The sequence below is a fragment of the Oryctolagus cuniculus genome, chromosome X, assembly GCF_964237555.1.
Source record: "Oryctolagus cuniculus chromosome X, mOryCun1.1, whole genome shotgun sequence".
NCBI classification, from domain to species: domain Eukaryota; kingdom Metazoa; phylum Chordata; class Mammalia; order Lagomorpha; family Leporidae; genus Oryctolagus; species Oryctolagus cuniculus.
The window spans coordinates 47,747,804-47,770,914 of record NC_091453.1 but is presented as its reverse complement, the minus strand read 5'-3'; the positions used below and the strand labels follow the sequence as shown (position 1 = coordinate 47,770,914).

The window sequence follows — 23,111 nt, the reverse complement described above, 5'->3', positions numbered from 1 at the left end:
CAGAGAAAAATGTGCCAGTGTTGCTCAGGAATGCAAAGAAAGAGCAATTTTCACCCAAGAAAGAAGTGGGGAATACAGTGATATGTACTATGTGCCTACTATGTATAAACATCTTTCATACTTAGAGCAATTTGGTAAGAAAGGTTTTATTTTCAAAGCATAGTCAGGGAAATTGAGGCTCAGAGAGATCTAATCATTTGACCAAAATCATCAACATAGTGAGTTGTAGGGCCATGGGTAAAAACAAGTCCTATATATAGCTGAGTTGAAATTTCAACTATTCTATTTGACTTCTATTTTAAAAAAAGCAAACAAAAAACCATACAAAACCCCCAGAGGTTCTGGCTGCCGAGTCACATGTGATGCAAGCTGATGCCAAAATTTGTAGATGATTCTGCTCCTCTGTCCATGTTTAATTACCTAGATCTGTTGGAGTATTCAGGTACCTGAGAACTGTGTCTGAGAAGCATCTGAGTTCCACATTGTTAATTCTTTAGGCCACTCGTTTATACTATCTGCTGAGTAGGAGGTAGAGGGGATTCAATCACTGAGCGACTTCAACAAGACTGATTTCTAGGCCTTCTACTTTAGCAATGAGGTTATGTGATACCATCACAATGTGGTTATGGGAGATATCAGAATGCTACTTACATTGTAGAAAAGGACTATTAAACACTAGAATGGAATGTCTAGATATCCAAAATATTTAGTGGTCACTCTCCATGATGCTGGAAGTCCTTGCATTTCTTTGAAATTAGTTGTCCAGCATGAACCTCGAGTCAGGAATATGCACTTGTGGTGATTACATGACTTGAGCAATAACCATGTTTCAGTCTAAGATGCTTTTGCATTCTCTCCTTGGTGTATGCTAACAATACTATAGACCCAATATTGTTTACTTCAGTGGCTTTGAGAGCCACTGGTGCATAGTCCTGAGGTGTAATTAGGATGGAGTTGTCTTGTTAATTAGTGCACCCCTGATTTATTCTCCCACTGAGAGATGTCACTTGTCTGTAAAATGGATGACCTGGGCTAGTGTTGTCTGTCTACAGGATACAGTCTAATTATATCCAAGTTTTCTAATGTGTATTCCAGAGAACAGTGGGTTTTTAGGTTGTTAACAGGTGTTATGTGCAAAAGGGTGTTCTGGGGTTGCAGTAAATTTGAGAATCCTGAGTTGTAAAGTTATAAAGCTCCTCAGGTTACTTTAGTGCAATCCTTGCTGGGACCTGTGATATGCTAACATGCATTAGGAATTTCTCCAAGTATTCCAAGCGGAGCCATAATTCACAGGTTACCCTCACTTATTTGGCCATACAAATAATTTTTTCACAGAGCATGTCATAGCACTAGTTTTCTCAGAATCCACACTGGGAAACGATGGCCTAGACCAGCGCAAATGGCTTTTGGCATACCAGTAAGCCCCTTATTTAAGCCAGTTGTTCTAGTCTAGGCCAGTGTTTCCTCATGTATGTTGTCAATACTTGCAGTTATCAAACCAGTAACTAGCCCCAGAATGAATCCTAGGTGTTTAGGAAAATTTGATGCTAGAAATTTCTATGCATATTATTATCTCCCTTTCTTAAATATAAGTGCTCAACAATGCAACATTCATGCTGCTACCAATCATCTCAAAAAATAAACATGCAAGTAAGCAAAATGAACTTCAACTTCTCAAAATCCAAACTTAGCATCAGAAGAAAGTTCATTGTTGATGTAGCTTCAGTTTGCCTTCTGCATTTCCCTAGCACAGGCCATATTAAACCACTTGCTGTTTCTCAATAAACCCTTAATATATTCTGTTCATGTCTCTGTGACTTTATTCCAACTGTGCTCTTTTCCTTGAATGCCTTTCCCTTCCATCTCACTAAACTTCTCAATAATTTCCAACTGTCCTTTAAAACTAAGCTGTATTCATTTTCACTGTCTGTATCCTCCTGTTGAACTTTGAGGGTAGCAATCATATTTTATTCTCCTTCTCCAAAATGTCTAACACAGTTTCTGGCACATACTTGGAGTTAAACAAATATTTTCTCCATGAATGAATAGATGAATGAGTAGATGGAAAGATGAAAACCCTGTTTTCTTGGCTGGCTGGAAGGATGGATGAACAGTTATATGTATGAATAAACGCTGTGAAGAACCATGGCATGAGTGGTATTTCAGGATTGGAATTATTCTCTTGCATCAAGGATGTGTGATCTGGATAGGGGAAATACTAGACTTCTCTTAAGTATGGAGCACTGGAAACTTCAAGGAAGTTCAGAGAGTCCATGATGGCATCAGAACATGGCCAGAGGCTCTCTGAACCATTCTCCCAGCTGAAGAATTCATAGAACTTGTTTAAAATCTGCAGATCTCTTAAGCTTTCATTCTTATGTGCAGAGTTCAGTCTCCTAGGAGATTTCTCACATATGCTAGAAAAACATTTGAAAGACATGGTGTATGTCTCAGATTTTCACATATTCTGGGGGCTCTGTGTTCCTGCTCCTCTTCTGGGATTTGGCTGCCACCTAAAATTCCTAAAAGGCCTATAAACTTCCATGGGCCTGGAGAGGAAGGGGTAAACAGAGGCTAATACCAATTACTGAAAGCTGAGAATTCAAGAGTTGGAAAACACAAAAAGAAATGCTGTTTTCAGAGAAGCAGTAGGGATAGTGGGAAGAAGGGAAAGCTAAAGGGAGAGAGGGCAGCAAAAGTAATTTTTTCTTTCTTGTTCCATCTTAGAAACTGAGAGTATATCCTTGGGAGGGGCAGAGAAAAGTGTGACATGGAGTTGTGCATTCGCCCTAATTATGTGCTGTGAAAAAAACCTCAGCTAATTCACTGGAAGGAAGGTTTTTAGCTGAACAGTTATATTTATAAGTGTTTTTTTAGATGAAAAGTAGGAAAGTGTTTAAATTCTTGAAGTAATTAGCAATATGCACTTTTCAAAAGCAGCCAGAAATTAATGTTCCACAAAGAAAGATTTATCTTTTCTGTAGATGGGCAGTTGTGAACCTGGAAGAGGCCTTTAAGGGAATCATTCTGAGAATCCAATCACCTCTACAATCCTTTCAGAAATATCAAGAGCTGCTAAGAATCAAAGCAACAGGGAAGTAGGCCTGGAAGCAGGAAGGAAAAGGCCATATACACCTCTGAGTTGGAAGATTCCACCACCAAACAGTTAATGGAACAAAATAGAGAAAGCTGGATTAGAGATCTTGAGGCCTCAAGAACAAGCAGCCATCAACTGTACAGTGCCAGACAACCCTTCACTCACACACAGAAACCTTTTCGCCCTCCATCCCCTTAATAATCTCCATCCAGTCTACTTTTTGACACATATTATGTCTTCTGCAGGTGTGAATGGAGGTAGCTAAAATTACTGTGCAAAAAAGCACCCACATTTTGACTATCTATACGTTGGGGAGCAGGGCAAAAACAATCCAAGAAAGGGCTGATAAATTTGTAATCCTTTCTAAGTGGCTATAGCTATCAGATCAGTGCCAGAAAGTCCTTGCTGAAACTCGCCACCTTTTACGATGGGAAAACTAAACCTCACAGGCAGGAAGAAACTTGCCAAAGGCCACATTCTTAGTTGCCATTTTCTAATGTATTATGTAATTTTGATTTGAGTGATGGAGAAAAGAAAACAAAATTATATGAATTCTCCTTTGAGGTGATCAAAATGTCTATGTGAGACCCTTGCCAGTGAAGTTAGTAGTGACCTCACTGTCATACTAAACTTCCAGATTTGACTAGTACTTTGTCATTTAGCAGGGATGCTCACACTCACTATGTCATCTGATCATCATTATAAGGCTGTAAGGGCAGAATTTCTGAAGTACAGATGAAGAAGTTGAGGCTCAGAGGAGGGACATAACAAAGAATGGAAATGGGCCTTTCACCCAAGTATGCCTGATTGCAAAGGCAAGGCCAGTTAGACAATATCAAGAATCCTTGTATCTTTTGGGCAGCTGCAGGCTTTAATACTTAACACAGTATCCTGTCTACAATTGACACTCAGTAATACCACGTGAATAGAACTGAAAAGAAAGCCAGCCACAACACTTCTCAGTTTGTCTTCATTGTGTTGACTAAGTCCACTCAGATTGGAGCACTCTAGCTAATAAATCAACCTGAAAAATTATTGTATTTCTCTGTGCAATGAATCAATTTACAAAGTTTTGTCTGACTGCTATATGGCATAGTGAAATTATCTATTATACACAGGCTCCTTTTCAAAAGATGTTCACTGAAATAATTTCACAGGCTGCTATATAACACAGGATATTCAACAAGACATGGAACTAATTTTAAGATTTATATTCACATATTTATGAGAATTTCTGTTATCACTAAACTTTACCTTCATCAATGTACATTTGCAATTCAAATAAGCAGATGGCAAGCCAAGGAGTTCTTCACCTGGGAATTCCTATACTTTCCATTTAATTCAGAGAAGGCTAAATAATACACAGTTCTATGCATCAGAACCCTCATTCTGGGATTACAATATTCATTTGAGCAAACATTTCCTCTTGTCAATTACACCCTTCCTGGATTTCTCTCTACATCCCCTCACCCCAGTACTGCCTCTTTCCCTCCACTGCAGACCACAATTACAGGGCTTCCTTGGAGTACACCAAGTAAAGAAAAACAAGGTTAGGCTTCCTCAGATATTTGACTCTCATTTGATAATGCTGCCTAGAAAGCCACTTAGAGAACCTGCCTGTGAAGTCTGAGAGTACTAGATGTTATTCGAGATGCTTCTGTTGATACTACCTCAGGTGGAGCCTGGGTCAACACATGTGCAGTACTTTGGCCTGCTTAAATATGACTGACCTATATGGAGGGGAGGGTATAATTATACAAAGTCTCACACATGGCCCAGGCCAGGGTTAGGAAAGTAGCTGCTATCTATAGATGTGCACAAAGGCAGACAAAGTATTGACTACCTCACAGAAAGCTGGACACAACTGCTGTAAATTACCCTTGAGAACAGAGGGAAGAGGGTCAGATTCCAGGCATGTGGGTGTTAAAAGCTGATAATGAATAATCAGGTATGTGGCTACAGTTTTGGGCACTGAAAAATAGGCTTTCCTTTCTTCGGGTCCTATTCATAAATGAAAGTAGACTAATGAGCTTGCTTTTCTCATGAAAGATGCACCTTTTAGAAGCAGCAGGCAGCAGGGAGGACCCTGGCATTGGGCAGATATAAACATGAATAAATGAGGAAATTGGAGGGGGAAATATTTGTCACTCAACTGATGTCAAGCCTTTCTGGAATGGTGACAGCAGTCATGGTGAGACACAGGCTCAGGGGACCGAGATCCTTAAGATAGAGGGTATGACCTTAAAAAAGCTGTATCTTCCTTCTATCAAGCTTCTGTACTACTGAAAATGCTTTTGGAAACCATCAATGGGTTTTCAAAGAAAAGGAAATGATTAAAAGGCCTGCTCATTCCTAGTAAATGTAGGAAAGGAAATTGGCTGTGTTTGGCAACCTAGTCACAGTCTCCAAAGAGCAGCAGCTTGCCATTCCAGGTGGCCAGTCCTACAACATGGGCATCAGTTAGCTGAAGGATATTCCTGGGCATTCAGGGCCAGCCTGTGCTTGGGTCATCCTGCTCTTGTGGCTGATCTTGATTTCTTAGTTCCCTCATCCTAACTAACACTGAACCACACTGGTCAGTATCCTTATGTTCCCTGAGGAACTCTTCCTCATCAAGTCCACACTCATACATCCTCTGTTGGTCCTTGATCCCCAATTGTTGCTTCCTGTTCATATGGTGAAAATCAGAAGACACAGTGGCATTGTTTAAAAAGAAAGACAAGATACCAACTAGCTGATGGCCACTTTGGCTATGAAAGGATCAACATGCATCTACAGCACAGCTGGTCTCCTTGGAAGCATCAAAGAGGAAAATTTGGCTGAAAGAGAGACAGAGAGCAAGGAAGGGAGAAGAAGGAGGAGACAGAGGAATGAAAGTATCATACCTCCCAGAGTCATTCCTGCTTCGTAGCATTTCCGGAGACGGCAAGAAGGACAATTTTTCCTTCGGAATTTGTCAATGGTGCAATCATTTCTGCTGGCACACAGGTACTTCTGTTTCCCTGGGAAAACAAACACGACAGAAAACAGACATGTTAATGCACTTCCAGGGCCATCTCACTTTGAGTATTTCTACACAGAAAAGACCTGAAGACATATCCTACTAGATGAGAGATGTGGACAGAAAAGGTCCCAAAATAGTCTGATCACATGGAATTTATATTGAATTCAGCGCTGTACTCATATTGTTTGCTTTTCATTGGCATTCTCTGAAGGGCTAAACAATTCAGATCCTGCTGATACCTCCATTATTAGGACTACTCAATGGTTTTGGGGGAAAAAAGATGCTTTACCTTTACCAAATGCCAGAAATATCTAGAAGAAAATGATCAATTGTGGAAATTGTTACTCTTTCAACATGGCACAGCAGAGGCTATGCTAAATCAACGTTGCCTCCCTCTGACACCTGTAAGCATGCATAGGATTGTACTCAGGCTAGTAAGATGTTTATTTTTCAAGACACAAGTACAGGCAAAACTTTTATAAAAGACAGCTCCATGGGATTTCTAACTAGTTTTCAGTTCCAGGTGGAATGACTACATCTCCAATCTTGCAGGTAATAAAAATCAGAGATAAAACCCACTCTTTGCATGGTGAAACACCGAAAGTAAAATGGAGTCCTCTGAAGCCAGTAGAGGAATAAAGGAATAAAGAACACTCATATGATGGCTATAGGTATGCATATACACAGAAACACACACACACACACACACACAGAGAGAGAGAGAGAGAGAGAGAGAGAGAGAGACACTCAAATCCAAAGATCCTCATATTTGATCACAGCGGCTCAATGATGTGGAGATCTACCCAAACCACAAATTTCACTCAATACTTTGCTGTTTTGTTCCCACTGCAAGCCTGGCACACACTAGAACCCCCAGTAAACATGGCAAGAGATGTGAAGGCACACAGAGTCACAAGCATAAACAGACAAAGAGAAATCCCCAGCTGCTCTGAAACATGCGGAACTCCTCATGCTCAGATCCCTGCTGCAGCCTGCCCACGTGCACCCCTGCACTCCACTCTTTGGTTCTTCAAGCCCCTGATACTTCTTCCTCATATTTACTGCCATCCTTCTAACTTAATGAACAGGCTCTGGTTTTCAGGAAACTTCTTTTGGCAGAGGAGGAACGTTTGTGATGAGAGAAAGGAGGAAAAACAAAAGATGATTAGTACTTGATAATAGGAAAAGCAACAACTATCCAACATAAATTTAGCTACTGCTCAGTTTTCCTCTCCCTTCACCAGGCCTAGAATATGCACACCAGGTGCAGAAATTCCTCTCAGTTTAGTAGTAATTTTATGTAGAAGACTCAGTATTGACCAGGTCAGTAAAGCATTGCTTTTAAGGGCTACCTGCAAGAACATGGGGTTAGCCTTATTATACAAAGGATTGTTTTTTGCCTTCTTTACCTTTAGTATTATTCTTTTTTAATTTCTTTTTTCCCCTTTTATCCTTCCTTCATCCTTTTGTCAAAGAACCCAAAAATGATGACTCAAAAGAACTATTAAAAATCACAGCAATACAATTCTTCCTTCCAAGGATGGGATCTGGGGAAGTGACTTGCCTCAAGAATGAAGGCATACACTGAATTAGAGGTCTCTGAAGGAAGAAAACTACCATTTATTGGGCACCTAATAGGAACCAAGACTGTGTTGGGGTTTTTACATATGCTATTCAAATGAATCATCTCAGCGGTGCTTTGAGATAGGTACTATTATCTCCTTCATTTAACAGATGAAAAACCTAAGGCCTCTAGGCCAGTACTCTTTCAACCATACTGCAGGATGTTATTTGTATAAAGAGAACACATAATTTGTTAATAGCTTCTTTCCTGTTGCAAACTGAGGACTGCAATGTGTACCAATTCAGCCTTTGGGTGTCTGCTACAAGGCCAGCTCATCACACTGACTACTGCAATAAGCTGCAGTTAGAAGTACTTGACTTCTTTGAGAAATCGTTCATCTTCCACAAGAAAATATTAATTCCTGGACCCTAGTTTGCCAAGAAATGGCTATCCAGTCAGTGGAACGAGGCTCCCAGAGGGGTTCTAGATTGCATTTCTGAAAAAAAGGATCATCTTGTGATTAAGGGAAATTGCAGTGGATAAAGCAAGAAATAGTTGTTTTTTTTTTTTATTGCAACTCAGATAGTTTCCCGGGGGCCTCTTGGCCTAAAACAAGATGACCTAAAACACAGATATATTTAATGATTTACTCAGAAGTAAGTGCAAAGTCCACCATGACACATGCCACTGTACATTAATTTAAGATTTACCAATCATGTATTATATGCCAGGGACTATAACAGCTGTTGAGATTACAGAGGAAATTTTCTACTGAAGAAAAGAATCAAAGGTCCAGATAAGAGAAAGAGCACTGGCCCAGAAATCAGATCTCTATTCTTGTTCAGTCTCACCACTAATGCGGTATATGAATTTGAACAGATGCTTTTCTCTCTCTGGGTCCCATTGATCAGGTGAGAGGCTGGACTTAAAAGGCATTAAAATCTTTTCCAGTTCTAGGCTTCTTGAAGGATAGCTGAGTTACATCTGGAATATATTTGAAGACTGCTTTGTACAAAGGAGTTACTTGTTGCTGGTAAACAAGAAATGATCCAACATTATGGTCTCTTGTCTCTTTACTCTGGCCTTTTAGAAAACTTACTGTAATGTTACCTCTTTCTTTTTGTTAATTTTATTTGTTATACAAGTTTTGTGTATTTCATATATACAGATTTAGGAACATAGTAATACTTCCCACCCTACCCTCCCTCTCATCCATGTTTCAATCCCTCTTCCTCCTCCCTCCCCTACTCCCACTCTTAATTTTTACAAAGATCTAAAATATCTATTTTCAGTTTACCTACACTAAGTAAAGAGTTAAATAAACAGTATGAAGGAAAAAACACTGTTCCTAAACAGAAGAGATAAGGGCTGAAAACAATAATCGAATCTCAAAATGTTCATTTCACTTCAATACGTTATATTTCAGGTACTCTATTAGTTACTTTGGATCAGGGAAAACATGATATCTCTCTTTTTGGGACTGGCTTATTTCACTTAGTATAATGGTTTTCAGTTGCATACATTTTGTCGCAAAACACAGGATTTCATTTCTTTTTACAGCCGAATACTACTCCACAGTGCATATATGTCATAATTTCTTTATCCAGTCAACAGTTGATGGACATCTGGGTTGATTCCATATCTTAGCTATTGTGAATTGAGCTGCAGTGAACATGGGGGTACAGATCACTCGTTCATATGAGTCATTTGGTCTTTTTTCTTTGTTTTCTAAAGCCCTCCAAAAATCAAGATGCTCGATAGAGCTTTAGAGAGGCACAGAGGCTGTGAGCCACATGCAGCATCAATAAAACAACATGCTTATGCACACACGTGTATTCATACACATGTGAGTGCCCAGGTATTGTGTTCTGAATTATCTCTATGTGCTTATAAGTGTGATAACATACAGCATGCAACACACTAAAACATACAAACACATACACATTTGTTTCTTTTGAAAAATAATAATGTATTTAATGTTTGAATAGACAGTTAAGAGTGACAAAAGTGGTTGAGGATTAAAAAGAAGGATATGGAAGGAATGTCTTTTTCTGGAGGTCCTAAAACAGGAGCAGGACTAAAATGTATAGTTTGGATTAGGGACAGAGTAAGGGTATAGAGATAACAATGTCTTAAGGTTACTTCCAACACTCTTCTATCTAAATTATCACTTCCTGAAATGATAATGGTTTGCTATTACTTTTTTCTTATTTATTCTACTTCCCTAAATATATACCTGATGTTATTGGAGTTCTTTATAATAATTATCCCTCCTATTTGCTTATTTTACAGAGGTTAATAATAATCTTATAGAAAGTATAACATGGATTATTATATGTCCCATTCTATGTTGATGAAAATGAAGCTTATGACGATGAAATAGGCTAGGACTTCCAGCAGTACATTTAAAAGTAGCGAGAATGGGTATCCTTGTCTTCTTATTGATCTTAAGGGAAAAGCTTTCAATTTTTACTACTGAGTATGATATTAACTATGGATTTGTCATATACAGTCTTTATTGTGTTGAAGAACATTCCTTCTATATCTAATCTGTTAAGCGTTTTTATCAGGAAAGAATTTTTCAAATGCTTTTTCTGCATTTATTGAGATTATAATGTTATAATGTGCATGTTCTTCATGTTGCTAATATGGTGAACCACATATTTGAATTGCATATGTCAAACCACCCTTGCTTCCCATTCATGGTGAATGGTCCTTTTACTGTGCTGTTGGATTTGGTTTGCTAGCATTTTTTTATTTATGATATATGCCTCTATGTTCATCAGGGAGATTGGCCTACCTGACGTTGCATCCTTGGTTTGCTCCAAATCAGTCCCTAAGGTCACAGAGATTGGGAAGAATTTTAAACTCAATTTGTTCACACCACACTCTTCTATACAAGGCTTGAATTACCTCTGAAGCATCCTTGGGAAGTGACTGTTTGACCCTTTAATTCAGCCCATTCTGTCCTTGGACTCAAACTCTTCCTTCCAGGAAATTACCATCTCCTTGTAGGTGCAATCCATTGGGTCTAATTAGAAACACAGGATCCCTCAGCTTTAAAGGACCTTAAAGATTTTCTAATAAAAAATCCCAATGTGTAAGTTACATGAACCAAGCCACAGCATGTTCATGGTAATGTCAGCACAACATCTGAAAACTTCATCCAATTGCGACATGGTGTGGGGTGGTTGTAGTCTGAAGATAAAGCATTCTGAATGTGTCAGGTTATATCTTGGTCATTTGTCTAGGAAGTGTATAACCCTGTGGTTACCCTCTGTGTGGTCAGTTGACAGAAGAGTATGTAAGTGGGATCTGGACCTGGTCCAAGGTGGTTCTAGAGGTATTGTAGTCCAGTTGACTAAATAACTAACACAGAAAACAATCTCCCATCCAGCTTTCCCTCTTCATAAGAGTACAACCATTACATCCAGTTTTTCAACACCATTTACTACTCACAGCAAAACTGTATCAACGCCCTATAATCAAGATCTCACAAAAAGTTGTGAAATGATCGGAAAAATACAGAAATGCTCTCATGTTGAACAATATAAGGTCATACTCTACAGTTGAAAACAGACCACTCATTTAAATGCTTGATTAACTGCTTTGTTAGAACTATCCCCAAACCTTTGACTTCCAAGAGTGATCACGTAATGGGCTGGCAAGAGGTCCTCTACATGTCAGCTGGTTCTGAAATCCCTGACTGGCTGGTGGTGTTGTGCATCTTTATGGTCTTATTTTCTTTCCTCATAAATCTTAAGTATGATTCAAAGCTCCAGCAGGAACTAAAGTCATGAGACAGCCTTCAGATTTTTTTCTCCATGGGCTTCCTATTTCTGTTGTTTTCTGTCAGCCCTGTGGTGCTTCATGCAGGAGGTGTTGAGATCAATGTTTGATTAAGCTGAATTCAATTTGTTCATTCTGAAAATTCCTGTTTAGAGAAGAGGTGCTAAGAGAGGAAAGTTACCACTGTTAATGGCATCACATCATACAAATGAAGAAAGGCTTGAGTTAACATATTCATTATTAACCTACAGAGAAGACTGAAGAAAGTAGTTGTATGTAAGTGTTTATACACTTCATATCTGTAAGTGTTAATGCAGGACTTATGTGGACAATATTAAAAAAAACTTTATAGAGGTAGAGAAGAGGAGACCTGAATTAAATTTAAAGATGTATCTTGTTCCTGGATAGAAAGAAGCAATTTTGCAGGGATTTCAGTTCCCCTGCAATGAAATCCATATATTTTGAACAATTGAAACAAAATTGTGACAAAATAATTTCAAAGTTTATCTGAAGGGGTAATAATAAAAATGCTATGATACTTATGAAAAGAAAGTAATAATATTTCCCTATATAACATTCAAAGTATTAAAAAGCTGTAACAATTACAACAGTTTGATATTGGCTGCAGTATACGTGGATCAGTGGGAGATAACAGAAAAGGCAAAAAGAGATACAAGACATTTAGTCATTCTAATTTAGCCAAGAAAGAAGAAATTATTCACTAACTAGTGTCAGAACAACAGCTTAATCATTTGGAAAATAGAGTAAATTTCAATTATTTGTTAAAATCAAAATAAATCCCAGGAACATTAATGATGCCATTACAAAACAAAAGGAAATTATCAAAGCACTGTTAGAAAACATAGGTGAAAATTAAACCTTTTTTTTTTTTTTTTGAGATACAGATGGGATTTTTAAAGTATGGCAAAATGGGGGAGGGAAGCACTGTGGTACAGTAGGTTAATCCTCTGCCTATGGTGCCAGCCTCCCACTTTGGCACTGGTTCTAGTCCCTGCTGCTCCTCTTCCGATCCAGCTCTCTACTAGGGCCTGGGAAGGCACTGGAAGATGGCCTACGTGCTTGGGCCCCTGCACCCACGTGGAAGACCTGGAGGAAGCTCCTGGCTCCTGGCTTCATTTGGGGAATGAACCACTGGATGGAAGACTTTTCTCTCTGTCTCTCTCTCTCACTGTATGTGACTCTACTTCCCAAATAAATAAATAAAATGTTTTTTTTTTTAAAAAATTATGGCAATGAAAAAATATATAAGTGAATATTTTGATAGATTTAACTAGCAAACATCTAAAATTTCTTATGTAAAATAAAACAATAATTTTTACAAAGATTTTATTTATTTGAGAGATAAAGTTACAGAGGAAAGGAGAGACACAGGGAAAGGTCTTACTTCCACTGGCTCACTCCCCAAATGGCTACAACAGCAGAAGCTGGGCCGATCCAAAGCAAGGAGCCAGGAGCTTCCTCCAGTTCTCCCACAGAGGCATCTTGGGCCGCTTTCACTGCTTTTCCAGGCCATATCAGAGAAGAGGAGCAACAGGGACTCAAACTGGCATCCATATGGGATGCTGGTACAGCAGACAAAGGCTTTAGCCCACTACGCCACAGCCCACAGAACTGGCCCCAAACAATGAAATTTAAAGGCAAATCACAAACAAAAAAAACTTTATTGGGATCAAGTATATAAAACCAATGGTCAATATTATTTATATATAATGATGAGCAGAACAATGGAGAAATGGGCAATAGGCATCAACAGACAATTAAAAGAAAAAAAAGTTACCAAAAACATGAAAACTGATCTATTTCTCTAGCAGTCAAATATTTTTTATTTATACACATATTTTCTAGAGGTTAAGTATTTTTAAAAGTTAGATTTGTAAAGAATGAATACTAAGTGTTAGTGAATAGGTGTTGATGGTAAGCCCATCATTTTTTTTTTTTTTTTTTGACAGGCAGAGTGGACAGTGAGAGAGAGAGACAGAGAGAAAGGTCTTCCTTTTGCCGTTGGTTCACCCTCCAATGGCCGCCGCGGCCAGCGTGCTGCGGCCGGCGCACCATGCTGATCCGATGGCAGGAGCCAGGTACTTATCCTGGTCTCCCATGGGGTGCAGGGCCCAAGCACTTGGGCCATCCTCCACTGCCTTCCCTGGCCACAGCAGAGAGGTGGCCTGGAAGAGGGGCAACCGGGACAGGATCCGGCACCCCGACCGGGACTAGAACCTGGTGTGCCGGTGCTGCAAGGCGGAGGATTAGCCTAGTGAGCCACGTCGCCGGCCAGCCTATCATTTTTAGAGGGCATTTTGGCAATGCATTTCAAAAAAATTAAAACTCTGTATAATCTTTTACTAGAAATCCTAGTTCTAGAAATATTTTATAAGAAAATAATCAGATAAGCATAAAAGTTTATTGTAGCATTACTTAAATGGGGAAAATTGGAAATATATAAGTGACTAACTTGAGGAGGATGATTCAGTAAATTATTTCACATTCGCAATAGAGCATTGTGTGATTATTAATGCTGATCTCAATAATTTTGGTAGCTTGGAAGAATATTCAGAATATACTGTTTTGCTAAAAAACAAACAACAACAGAACTGAAATGACCACACATTGTGTTTGGTTAGATCTCATTTTTTTAAAGATTTATTATTTCTTGAAAGAATAATACAGAGAGAGAGAGAGAGAGAGAGAGAGAGAAAGAGAGAGAGAGAAATCTTCCATCAGCTGGTTCACTCCCTAAATGGCCACAACAGCCAGGGCTGGGCCAGGTCAAATCCAGGAGCCTAAAAATCCATCTGGGTCTCCTATGTGGGTAGCAGGGACCCAAGCACTTGGGTCTTCTGCCTTAGTGGGGAGCTGAAGCAGAAGTGGAATAGCCAGAATTCAAACTGATGATCATATGGGATGTCTGGGTTGCAGGTGGTGGCTGCACCACAATGCCAGCCCCTAGATCTCATTTTTAATACTTTGGTCATTAATCTATTTAAACTAAAAATTTAATTGATAAATAAGAATTGTATACATTTATGGGGTACAATGTGATTTTGGTGTACATATTCATTGTAGAAAGATACAATCAAGCTAATTCAGGTAACTATCACCTTACCTTCTCATCACTATTCTTTTGGTGAGAACAGTTACAATTTCTTCTTCTTTTTTTTTTTTGACAGGCAGAGTGGACAGTGAGATAGAGAATCAGAGAGAAAGGTCTTCCTTTTGCCGTTGGTTCACCCTCACCCTCCAGTGGCCGCCGTGGCCAGCGTGCTGTGGCTGGCGCACCACGCTGATCCGATGGCAGGAGCCAGGTACTTATCCTGGTCTCCCATGGGGTGCAGGGCTCAAGTACTTGGGCCATCCTCCACTGTACTCCCTGGCCACAGCAGAGAGCTGTCCTGGAAGAGGGGCAACCGGGACAGAATCCGGCGCCCTGACCAGGACTAGAACCCATTGTGCCGGCGCCACAAGGCAGAGGATTAGCCTAGTGAGCCACGGCGCCAGCTCACAATTTATTTTTAACACTTTTGGAATATAAAATACATTATTAATAATCATAGTTGCTATGTTATGCATAAATCATTATTGCTCTTATACAGCTAATACTTAATATTCTTTCACCAACATTTCTCCTTTCCCCATTAACTCTTTATCCCTAGATCCTACCATTCTATTCTCTTCTTTTATATGCTTGAGCTTCTTCAGCATTATTCACAATAGCTAAGATAGATGGAAGCAGCTTAACCTTCATCAATGGATGAATAGATAAAGAAAATGTGAAATATATACAGAACGGAATGCTACCCATCCTTTGAAAAATATTTAAATCATGTCATTTGCAACAATATAGGTAAGCCTGTAAGATATTATGCTAAGTGAAATCAGCCTAGGCACAGAAAGACAATAGCACATGATTTCACATTGAAAAATTATTCTTAATAACTATACTTAAAGAACAAAGAATAGGGACTGGCATTGTGGCACAGTAGATTAAACTGTTGCCTGCAATGTCAGCATACTATATGAGCTGGTTTGCATCCTGACTGCTCCACTTCCCATCTATCTTCCTGCTGACACACCTGGGAAAAAAGTGGAAGATGGCCCAAGTGCTTGGGTTCTTGCCACCCACGTGGGAGACCCGGCTGGAGTTCCAGGCTCCTAGCTTTGGCCTGGCCCAGCCCTGGCTGGAGTGAACCAGTGAATGGAAGATCTCTGTCTCTCCCTCTCTCTGTAAATCTACTTTTCAAATAAATAATTAAATAAATCTTTTTTTAAAAAATAATAATATTTGAGCATGCATATCTATTATGCTTCAGAAACTATTCTAAGAAATGAAAAAAAAAAAAAACAGGGAGTAGTAGATAGAAAGGCCTTACCCTCAAGTTATGTGATCTTTTGGTGGACGTAAACAAACAATAAAGGAGTCAGAAATAATAAATTTAATATTTTCAGATAGTGACAGATATAGTGAAGGCAATAAAACAAGGTCATGTGATTGAATTGGGAGGATAATTTAGGTAGAGTGTTTGGTAGAAAAGACTCTAACCACAGATTAGGGAAAATATGATATTTGCCTTTTTGGGACTGGCTTATATAAAAAATGTAATGTGTAATTATTTTCATCGAAGTCTGCAGAAAATTAGATTCTGTGCATAAACTGTTGAGAGGAAATGGCTTAAAGTCTAAATGAATATAATTATTAGATTACAGCCACACAGGAATTATTTAGATGTTACATTGTCATTAGTCGTATTACATTGAAAGAAATTATGAATGACTAATTGATCCGAAAACTGAAATGGGTGAAATGGTCATTTATAATTCAATCATTGCTTATAGACATAGTGTATATTACCATTAAACTACAGGTTTTTTTGGTCTTTTACTTGTTAAAACTCTTTTTTGGTGAAATATCAAACCTTTTTTAAATGTGTTGTAGAATTCAGTTGTAAAGCTATCAGGTCCTGGTCTTTTCTGTGATGGGAGACTCAATTACTGCTTCAACTTGTTGCTTTTTAGGGGTCTGTTTAGATCTTCTATAGCTTCTTGATTTAATCTTGGTAGGCTGAATGTATCTAAGAATTTATCCATTTCTTTGAGGATTTCCAATTTGTTAGTGTATAGTTGTTCACATTAGTTTCTTATGATCCTTTCTGTTTCTGTGGTATGGATTTGTAATGTCTCCTTTTACATATCTCATTTTATGTGTTTTTTTTCTATGTTATTCTGGCTAAAAGTTTGTCAATTTTTAAAAAATTTTTCTTTTACAAGATTTATTTTATTTAATTGAAATGCGGAGTTACAGAAAGAGAGAGACTGGCGGAGAGAGAGCAAGAGTGAGAGTGAGAGCGAGAGAAATCTTCCATTTGCTTGTTCATTCCCCAACAGCTGGGACTGGGCCAGGCCAAAGCTGGGAACCTAGAAATCCATCTGGGTCTCCCACACGGGTGGTGAGGTCCCAGTACTTGGACCACCCTCTTCCATTTTCCCAGGTGCATTATCAGGGAGCTGTACTGGAAGTGCAGGAATCAGGACTTGAAACGGCACCCATATGGGATGCTGCTGTTGTGGGTCGTAGCTTAACTCACAACGTTATGATGTCAGCATCCAAAAACAGCTTTCCATTTTGTTGATATTTTATAGTTTTTAAATTTTAATTTCATTTACTTCTGCTTTGGTCTTTATTATTTCTTCTCTCCTGATAATTTTGTATTTCGTTTGTTCTTGCTTTCCAAAGTCCTTGTGATGCATTGTTAGATTTTTTTTACTGGAAATTTTTCTATTTTTTAATATATGTATTTCTATAAATCCTCCCTGTTAATACTGCTTTCCCTGCATCACAGATTTTGATGTGCCCTCATTCCAATTTGTTTCAAGAACTTTTAAAAATGACTCTATTGATCTATTTGGAAGGCAGAGTGAGAGAGAGAGAGAGAGAGCGCGCAAGTGAGAGACATCTTCCATCCACTGGTTCACTCCTCAAATGGCTGCAAGAGCCAGGACTAGTCAGAGCTGAAGCCAAGAGCCAGGGTCTCCCATCTAGGTGGCAGGCCCAAGAACTTGGGTCATTTTCCACTGCAAACCCAGGCACATTAGCAGGGAGCTGGGTTGGAAGCTGCACAGCTGGGACTCGAATTGGTATTCTGATATGGAACACTGAAATTGCAAGCAGTGGCTTGATCCACTGAGAACAACACCAGCCCTAAGAACTTTTTAAATTTCTGTTTAAATGTCTTCAATGATCCATTTGTCATTTAGCAGCATGCTTTTCAGTTTCTATGTATTTGTAAACTTTCTTTTTTAATTTTCTACTGTTTTTGTTTTTTATTGTTTTTATTTTATTGTTATTGATTTCTCATTTTATTCATTTGTGGTCTGAGAAGATGCAAAATATGATTTTAGTCTTTAAAAATTTACTGAGAGTGGCTGGCGCCATGGCGCACTAGGTTGATCCTCCACCTGTGGCACTGGCATCCCATATGGGCGAAAGTTCAAGTCCTGGCTGATCCTCTTCCAGTTCAGCTCTCTTCTGTGGCCCAGGAGGGCAATGGAGGATGGCCCAAGTGCTTGGGCCCTGCATCCGCATTGGAGACCCGGAAGAAGCACCTGGCTCCTGGCTTCGGGTAGGCACAGCTCTGGCTGTTGTGGCTATTTGGGGAGTGAACCAACGGAAGGAAGACCTCTCCCTCTGCCTTTCCCTCTCACTGTCTGTAACTCTACCTGTCAAATAAATAAAAAAAAAATTTACTGAGAATTGATTTGGGGCCTAATATGTGGTATATCCTAGAAAGTTGTTCATATGCTGTTGAGAAGAATGTGCATTCTCTACCTGTTGGGTGAAATGTACTGTAAATGTTAGGTCCATTTCCTCTATGGTATTGGTAAATTCTGATGCATCTTTGTTGATTTGTCAGGATGATTTGTCCAATGATGAGAGAGGTGTTTTGAAGTCCCCAATTATTGTGTTAGAGTATATCTTTCCCTTAAGATCTAATAATATTTGCATTACATATTTGGGTGGTTTGTGTTGGATGCATATATATTTATGATTTTATTTCTTCTTGCTGAATCAATCTTCCTATCAATATAATGTGCTTGTCTCCTTTTACTCTTTTTGATTTAAAGCTTAGTTTACCTAATGTGAATGTAGCTACTCCTGTTCACTTTTTATTTCCATTTGCATGGTATATCTTGGTTTATCTATTTTAAGAAAGAGTTATTTATTTGAAAATCAGAGAGAGAGAGAGAGAGAGAGAGAGAGAGAGAGAATATGAATCTTCCTCCTCAGGCCAGGGTTGGACCAGGCTGAAGCCAGGAGCCAGGAGTTTCTTCTGGGTTTCCCAAGTGGGTGGTAGGGTCCCAAGCACATGGGCCATCTTCTTCTGCTTTTCCCAGGCCATTAGCAGGGAGCTGGATCAGAAGTGGAGCAGCCTGGGCACAAGCTGGCTCCCATTTGGGATAGCAGTGTTGCAGGTGGCAGCTTTACCTAGTATGACACAGGGCCAGCCCCTGCATGATATATATTTTTCCAACCCTTCACTTTCAATCAATGTTTATCTTTATCTGTAAAGTGATTTTTGTGTAGGCAGCATATAGTTGGATCTTTTTTAATCTCTTTTTACTAGTTTCTATCTTTTGACTGGGTAGGCTAATTATTATTTTTTAACTTTTTTTCTCAAGATTTATCCATTTATTTGAAAGGCAAAATTACAGTAAGAGGGAAAGAGGGACAGAGGGAGAGAGGGAGAGAGGGAGAGAGAGAGAATATCTTCCATCTGCTGGCTCACTCCCCAAATGGCCACAATGTCTAGGGACTGTGCCAGGCTGAAGTCAGGAGCCTGGAACTCCATCCTGTTCTCCCATGTGGATGGGAGGGGCGCTAGCACTTGGGCCATTTTGTTGCTTTCCAGGCACATTAGCAGGGAGCTGGATCAGAAGTTGTGCATCAGGATTAGAACCGGTCTCATATGGGATGGCAGCATTGCAAGCAAATTAACCCACTGTGCCACAATACCAGTTGCAACTTAATTCATTTATATTTTTGTATTTTTATCTTTCCGTCATTATAATATTGGAGTCTCTTATTTATCTTTTGTGCATCTGCTCTGTTATTTTTAAATGGCATGTGTTTTGTGATGGTATTTATGATCCTTTTACTTTTATTGTGGTACTCTCTGCAGGATTTCTTGTGAGGTTGTCTGATAGTGAAGTCCCTCAGTTTTTTTTTTCCTATTTTCTTTTTTTTAACTTTTATTTAATGAATATAAATTTCCAAAGTACAGCTTATGGATTACAATGGCTTCCCCCCCATAACTTCCCTCCCACCCGCAACCCTCCCCTTTCCTGCTCCCTCTCCCCTTCCATTCACATCAAGATTCATTTTCAATTCTCTTTATATACAGAAGATCAGTTTAGCATATATTAAGTAAAGATTTCAACAGTTCGCACCCACATAGAAACACAAAGTGAAAAATACTGTTTGAGTACTAGTTATAGCATTAAATCACAATGTACAGCACATTAAGGACAGAGATCCTACATGAGGAGTAAGTGCACAGTGACTCCTGTTGTTGACTTAACAAATTGACACTCTTGTTTATGGCATCAGTAATCACCCCAGGCTCTTGTCATGAGTTGCCAAGGCTATGGAAGCCTTTTGAGTTCACCGACTCTGATCATATTTAGACAAGGTCATAGCCAGAGTGGAAGTTCTCTCCTCCCTTCAGAGAAAGGTACCTCCTTCTTTGATGACCTGTTCTTTCCACTGGGATCTCATTAGCGGAGATCTTTCATTTAGGTCATTTTTTTTTTTTTTGCCAGAGTGTCTTGGCTTTCCATGCCTGAAATACTCTCATGGGCTTTTCAGCCAGATCCGCGTGCCTTAAGGGCTGATTCTGAGGCCAGAGTGTTGTCTAGGACATCTGTCATTCCATGGGTCTGCTGTGTATCTCGCTTCCCAAGTTGGATGGTTCTCTCCCTTTTTTATTCCATCAGTTAGTATTTGCAGAGACTAGTCTTGTTTATGTGATCCCTTTGGCTCTTAGTCCTATCATTATGATCAATTGTGAACAGAAATTGATCACTTGGGAAGTCCCTCAGTTTTTGCTATTTTGGGAAAGGCTTTATTTTCCCTGCACTTCTAATGGATAGCTTCATTAGACATAGCATTCCTGGTTACAAGTTTTTATCTTTGAAGATTTTGACTACCTCATCCTATTCTCCTCTGTCCTGAAGGGTTTCTGCTAAGAAGTCTGCTACTGGGGCAAACGTTGTGGTACAGTGAATTAAGCCACTGCCCACAATGCTGGTATCCCCTATGAGCCTTGGTTTGAGTCCTGGCTGCTCTAATTCCAACCCAGCTTCCTGATAATGTGCCTGTGAAAGCAGTGGAAGATGGCCCAAGTGCTGGGGCCCCTGCCAGCTATGCGGGAGATCAGGACAGAGTCCCAGGCTCTTGGCTTCAGTTTGCTCCAGTCCTGGCCATTGTAGCCATTTGGGGAGTGGACTAGTTGATGGAAGATTTTGCTTCTTTCTCTGTAACTCTTTCAAATAAAATAAATCTCCTTTTAAAAAGAAGTCTTCCTTTTCAGTTTTCTTTATATGTAATTTAATGTTTTTATGTTTTGTATGTAATTTAATGTTTTTCTCTCACTATGCTCATGATTCTTTGTTATTTCTTAACTTTTGACAATATGTCTATAACATGCTATGGAGAAGGTCTTTTAAAAATATTTATTTATGCTGTGCATTGAGATTTAATGCTATAACGAGTACTCAAACAATATATTTCACTTTGTGTTTCTATGGGGGTGCAAACTGTTGAAATCTTTACTTAATGCATACTAAACTGATCCTCTGTAAAAAAAAAAAAAGAAAAAGAAATTATCAACTCCCAACTTGACTCTCACTGGGATTAAACATGACAATAGATCTGATCTGATTTCATCATCATTTAAAAAAAATCATCTTATTTTTCACTTTATGTTTCTGTGTGGGAGCAAACTGTTGAAATCCTTACTTAATGTATACTAAGCTGATCTTCTGTATATTAAGATAATCGAAAATGAATCTTGATGTGAATGGAAGGGGAGAGGGAGTGGGAAAGGGGAGGGTTGTGGGTGGGAGGGACGGTATGGGGGGGGAAGCCATTGTAATCCATAAATCGTACTTTGGAAATTTATATTCATTAAATAAAAGTTAAAAAAAATATTTATTTATTTGAAAGTAGAGTTACACAGAGAGGAGAGGCAGAGAGAGAAAGAGAGATCTTTCATCCACTGGTTCACTTCCCAATTGGCCACAAGGGCTGGAGCTGCACCAGTCTGAAGCCAGGAACCAGGAAATTCTTCTGGGTCTCCCTCGTGGGTGCAGGAGCCCAAGGACTTGGACCATCTTCTACTGCTTTCCCAGGCCACAGCAGAGAGCTGGATTGGAAGTGGAGTAGCCGGGACTCGAGCTGGCACTTATATGAGATGCCGGCACTGCAGGCGGTGGCTTTACCCGCTATGCCACAGGCCGGCCCTGGAGAAGGTCTTTGAGTCTGGTTCGAGTCATTTGAGATTCCTTTATCTGGATGTCTTTGTCTCTTTTGGGAATTTTTCAGCAATTATTTATTTTTTGACAGGCAGAGCGGACAGTGAGAGAGAGAGACAGAGAGAAAGGTCTTCCTTTTGCTGTTGGTTCACCTTCCAATGGCCGCCGCGGCCAGCGCGCTGCGGCCGGCGCACCGCGCTGATCCGATGGCAGGAGCCAGGTACTTATCTTGGTCTCCCATGGGGTGCAGAGCCCAAGTACTTGGGACATCCTCCACTGCACTTCCCTGGCCACAGCAGAGAGGTGGCCTGGAAGAGGGGCAACCGGGACAGAATCCGGCGCCCCGACCGGGACTAGAACCCAGTGTGCCGGCGCTGCAAGGCGGAGGATTAGCCTAGTGAGCCGCAGCGCTGGCCAATTATTTCATTAAATAGGTTTTCAGTGCCTTCTTCCCTCACTTCTTCAGGCATCCCTATTAATAGGAATATTTGTTTGTTTAATGGTGTTCCATGTGTCTTTTATACTTTGTCCATTTTAAAAAAAATTCCTTTTCATTTTTGTGTAACTGGATTATATTTTGTTTGTCCTCAGGATCAGAAATTCTTTCTTCCTCTTGGTCTATTATATTTCTGAAGCTCTCAACTGTATTATTTTATTTTACTAGTTGAAGTTCTCAGATCCAAAATTTCTGGTTCTTTTTAATGATTTCTTTCATCTTGATTGAATTTCTCATTCATATTTTGCACGGTTTTCTTCATTTTCTTGAACTCTCTGTATTCTCTTGCATCTCATTCCAAAACCAATGTTTCCTTAGGATCATTATCTTGGACTCTTTTTTTAGGCATTTCATAGAAGTACAACCTCTGAGTAATTTCTTCAGCTGTAATCAGTGTCTACGAGCGTCATAGTTGTCTACTGTGTAGCAGTTTGTTGAGATAGTAGTGTGACTTTGAAGTGTATGCGGGTTTTCAGAGATGTGCCTATTGAGACCTCAGAGAGTTGGGCATCAATCACAATGTGTTTTTTGATGACAGCAGTCATGTTTTTGGTGCTGTGTGACACAGAATGGGTTATTCCATTTTCCAACCAAGAAAGTCCGAGTCATGTTGGTG

The 23,111-nt window shown here is 39.5% G+C and overlaps 1 protein-coding gene across 1 annotated transcript in view; it reads right to left on the bottom strand.

Annotated features, from left to right (window-relative positions):
* Positions 1-23,111, bottom strand: part of AR (androgen receptor) — a 187,137-nt gene that overhangs the window by 27,019 nt on the left and 137,007 nt on the right. The window contains exon 3 of the mRNA NM_001195724.1: positions 5,983-6,099. Within this exon, the coding sequence (NP_001182653.1) occupies positions 5,983-6,099 (117 nt within the window). The remainder of the gene's footprint in view (positions 1-5,982; positions 6,100-23,111) is intronic.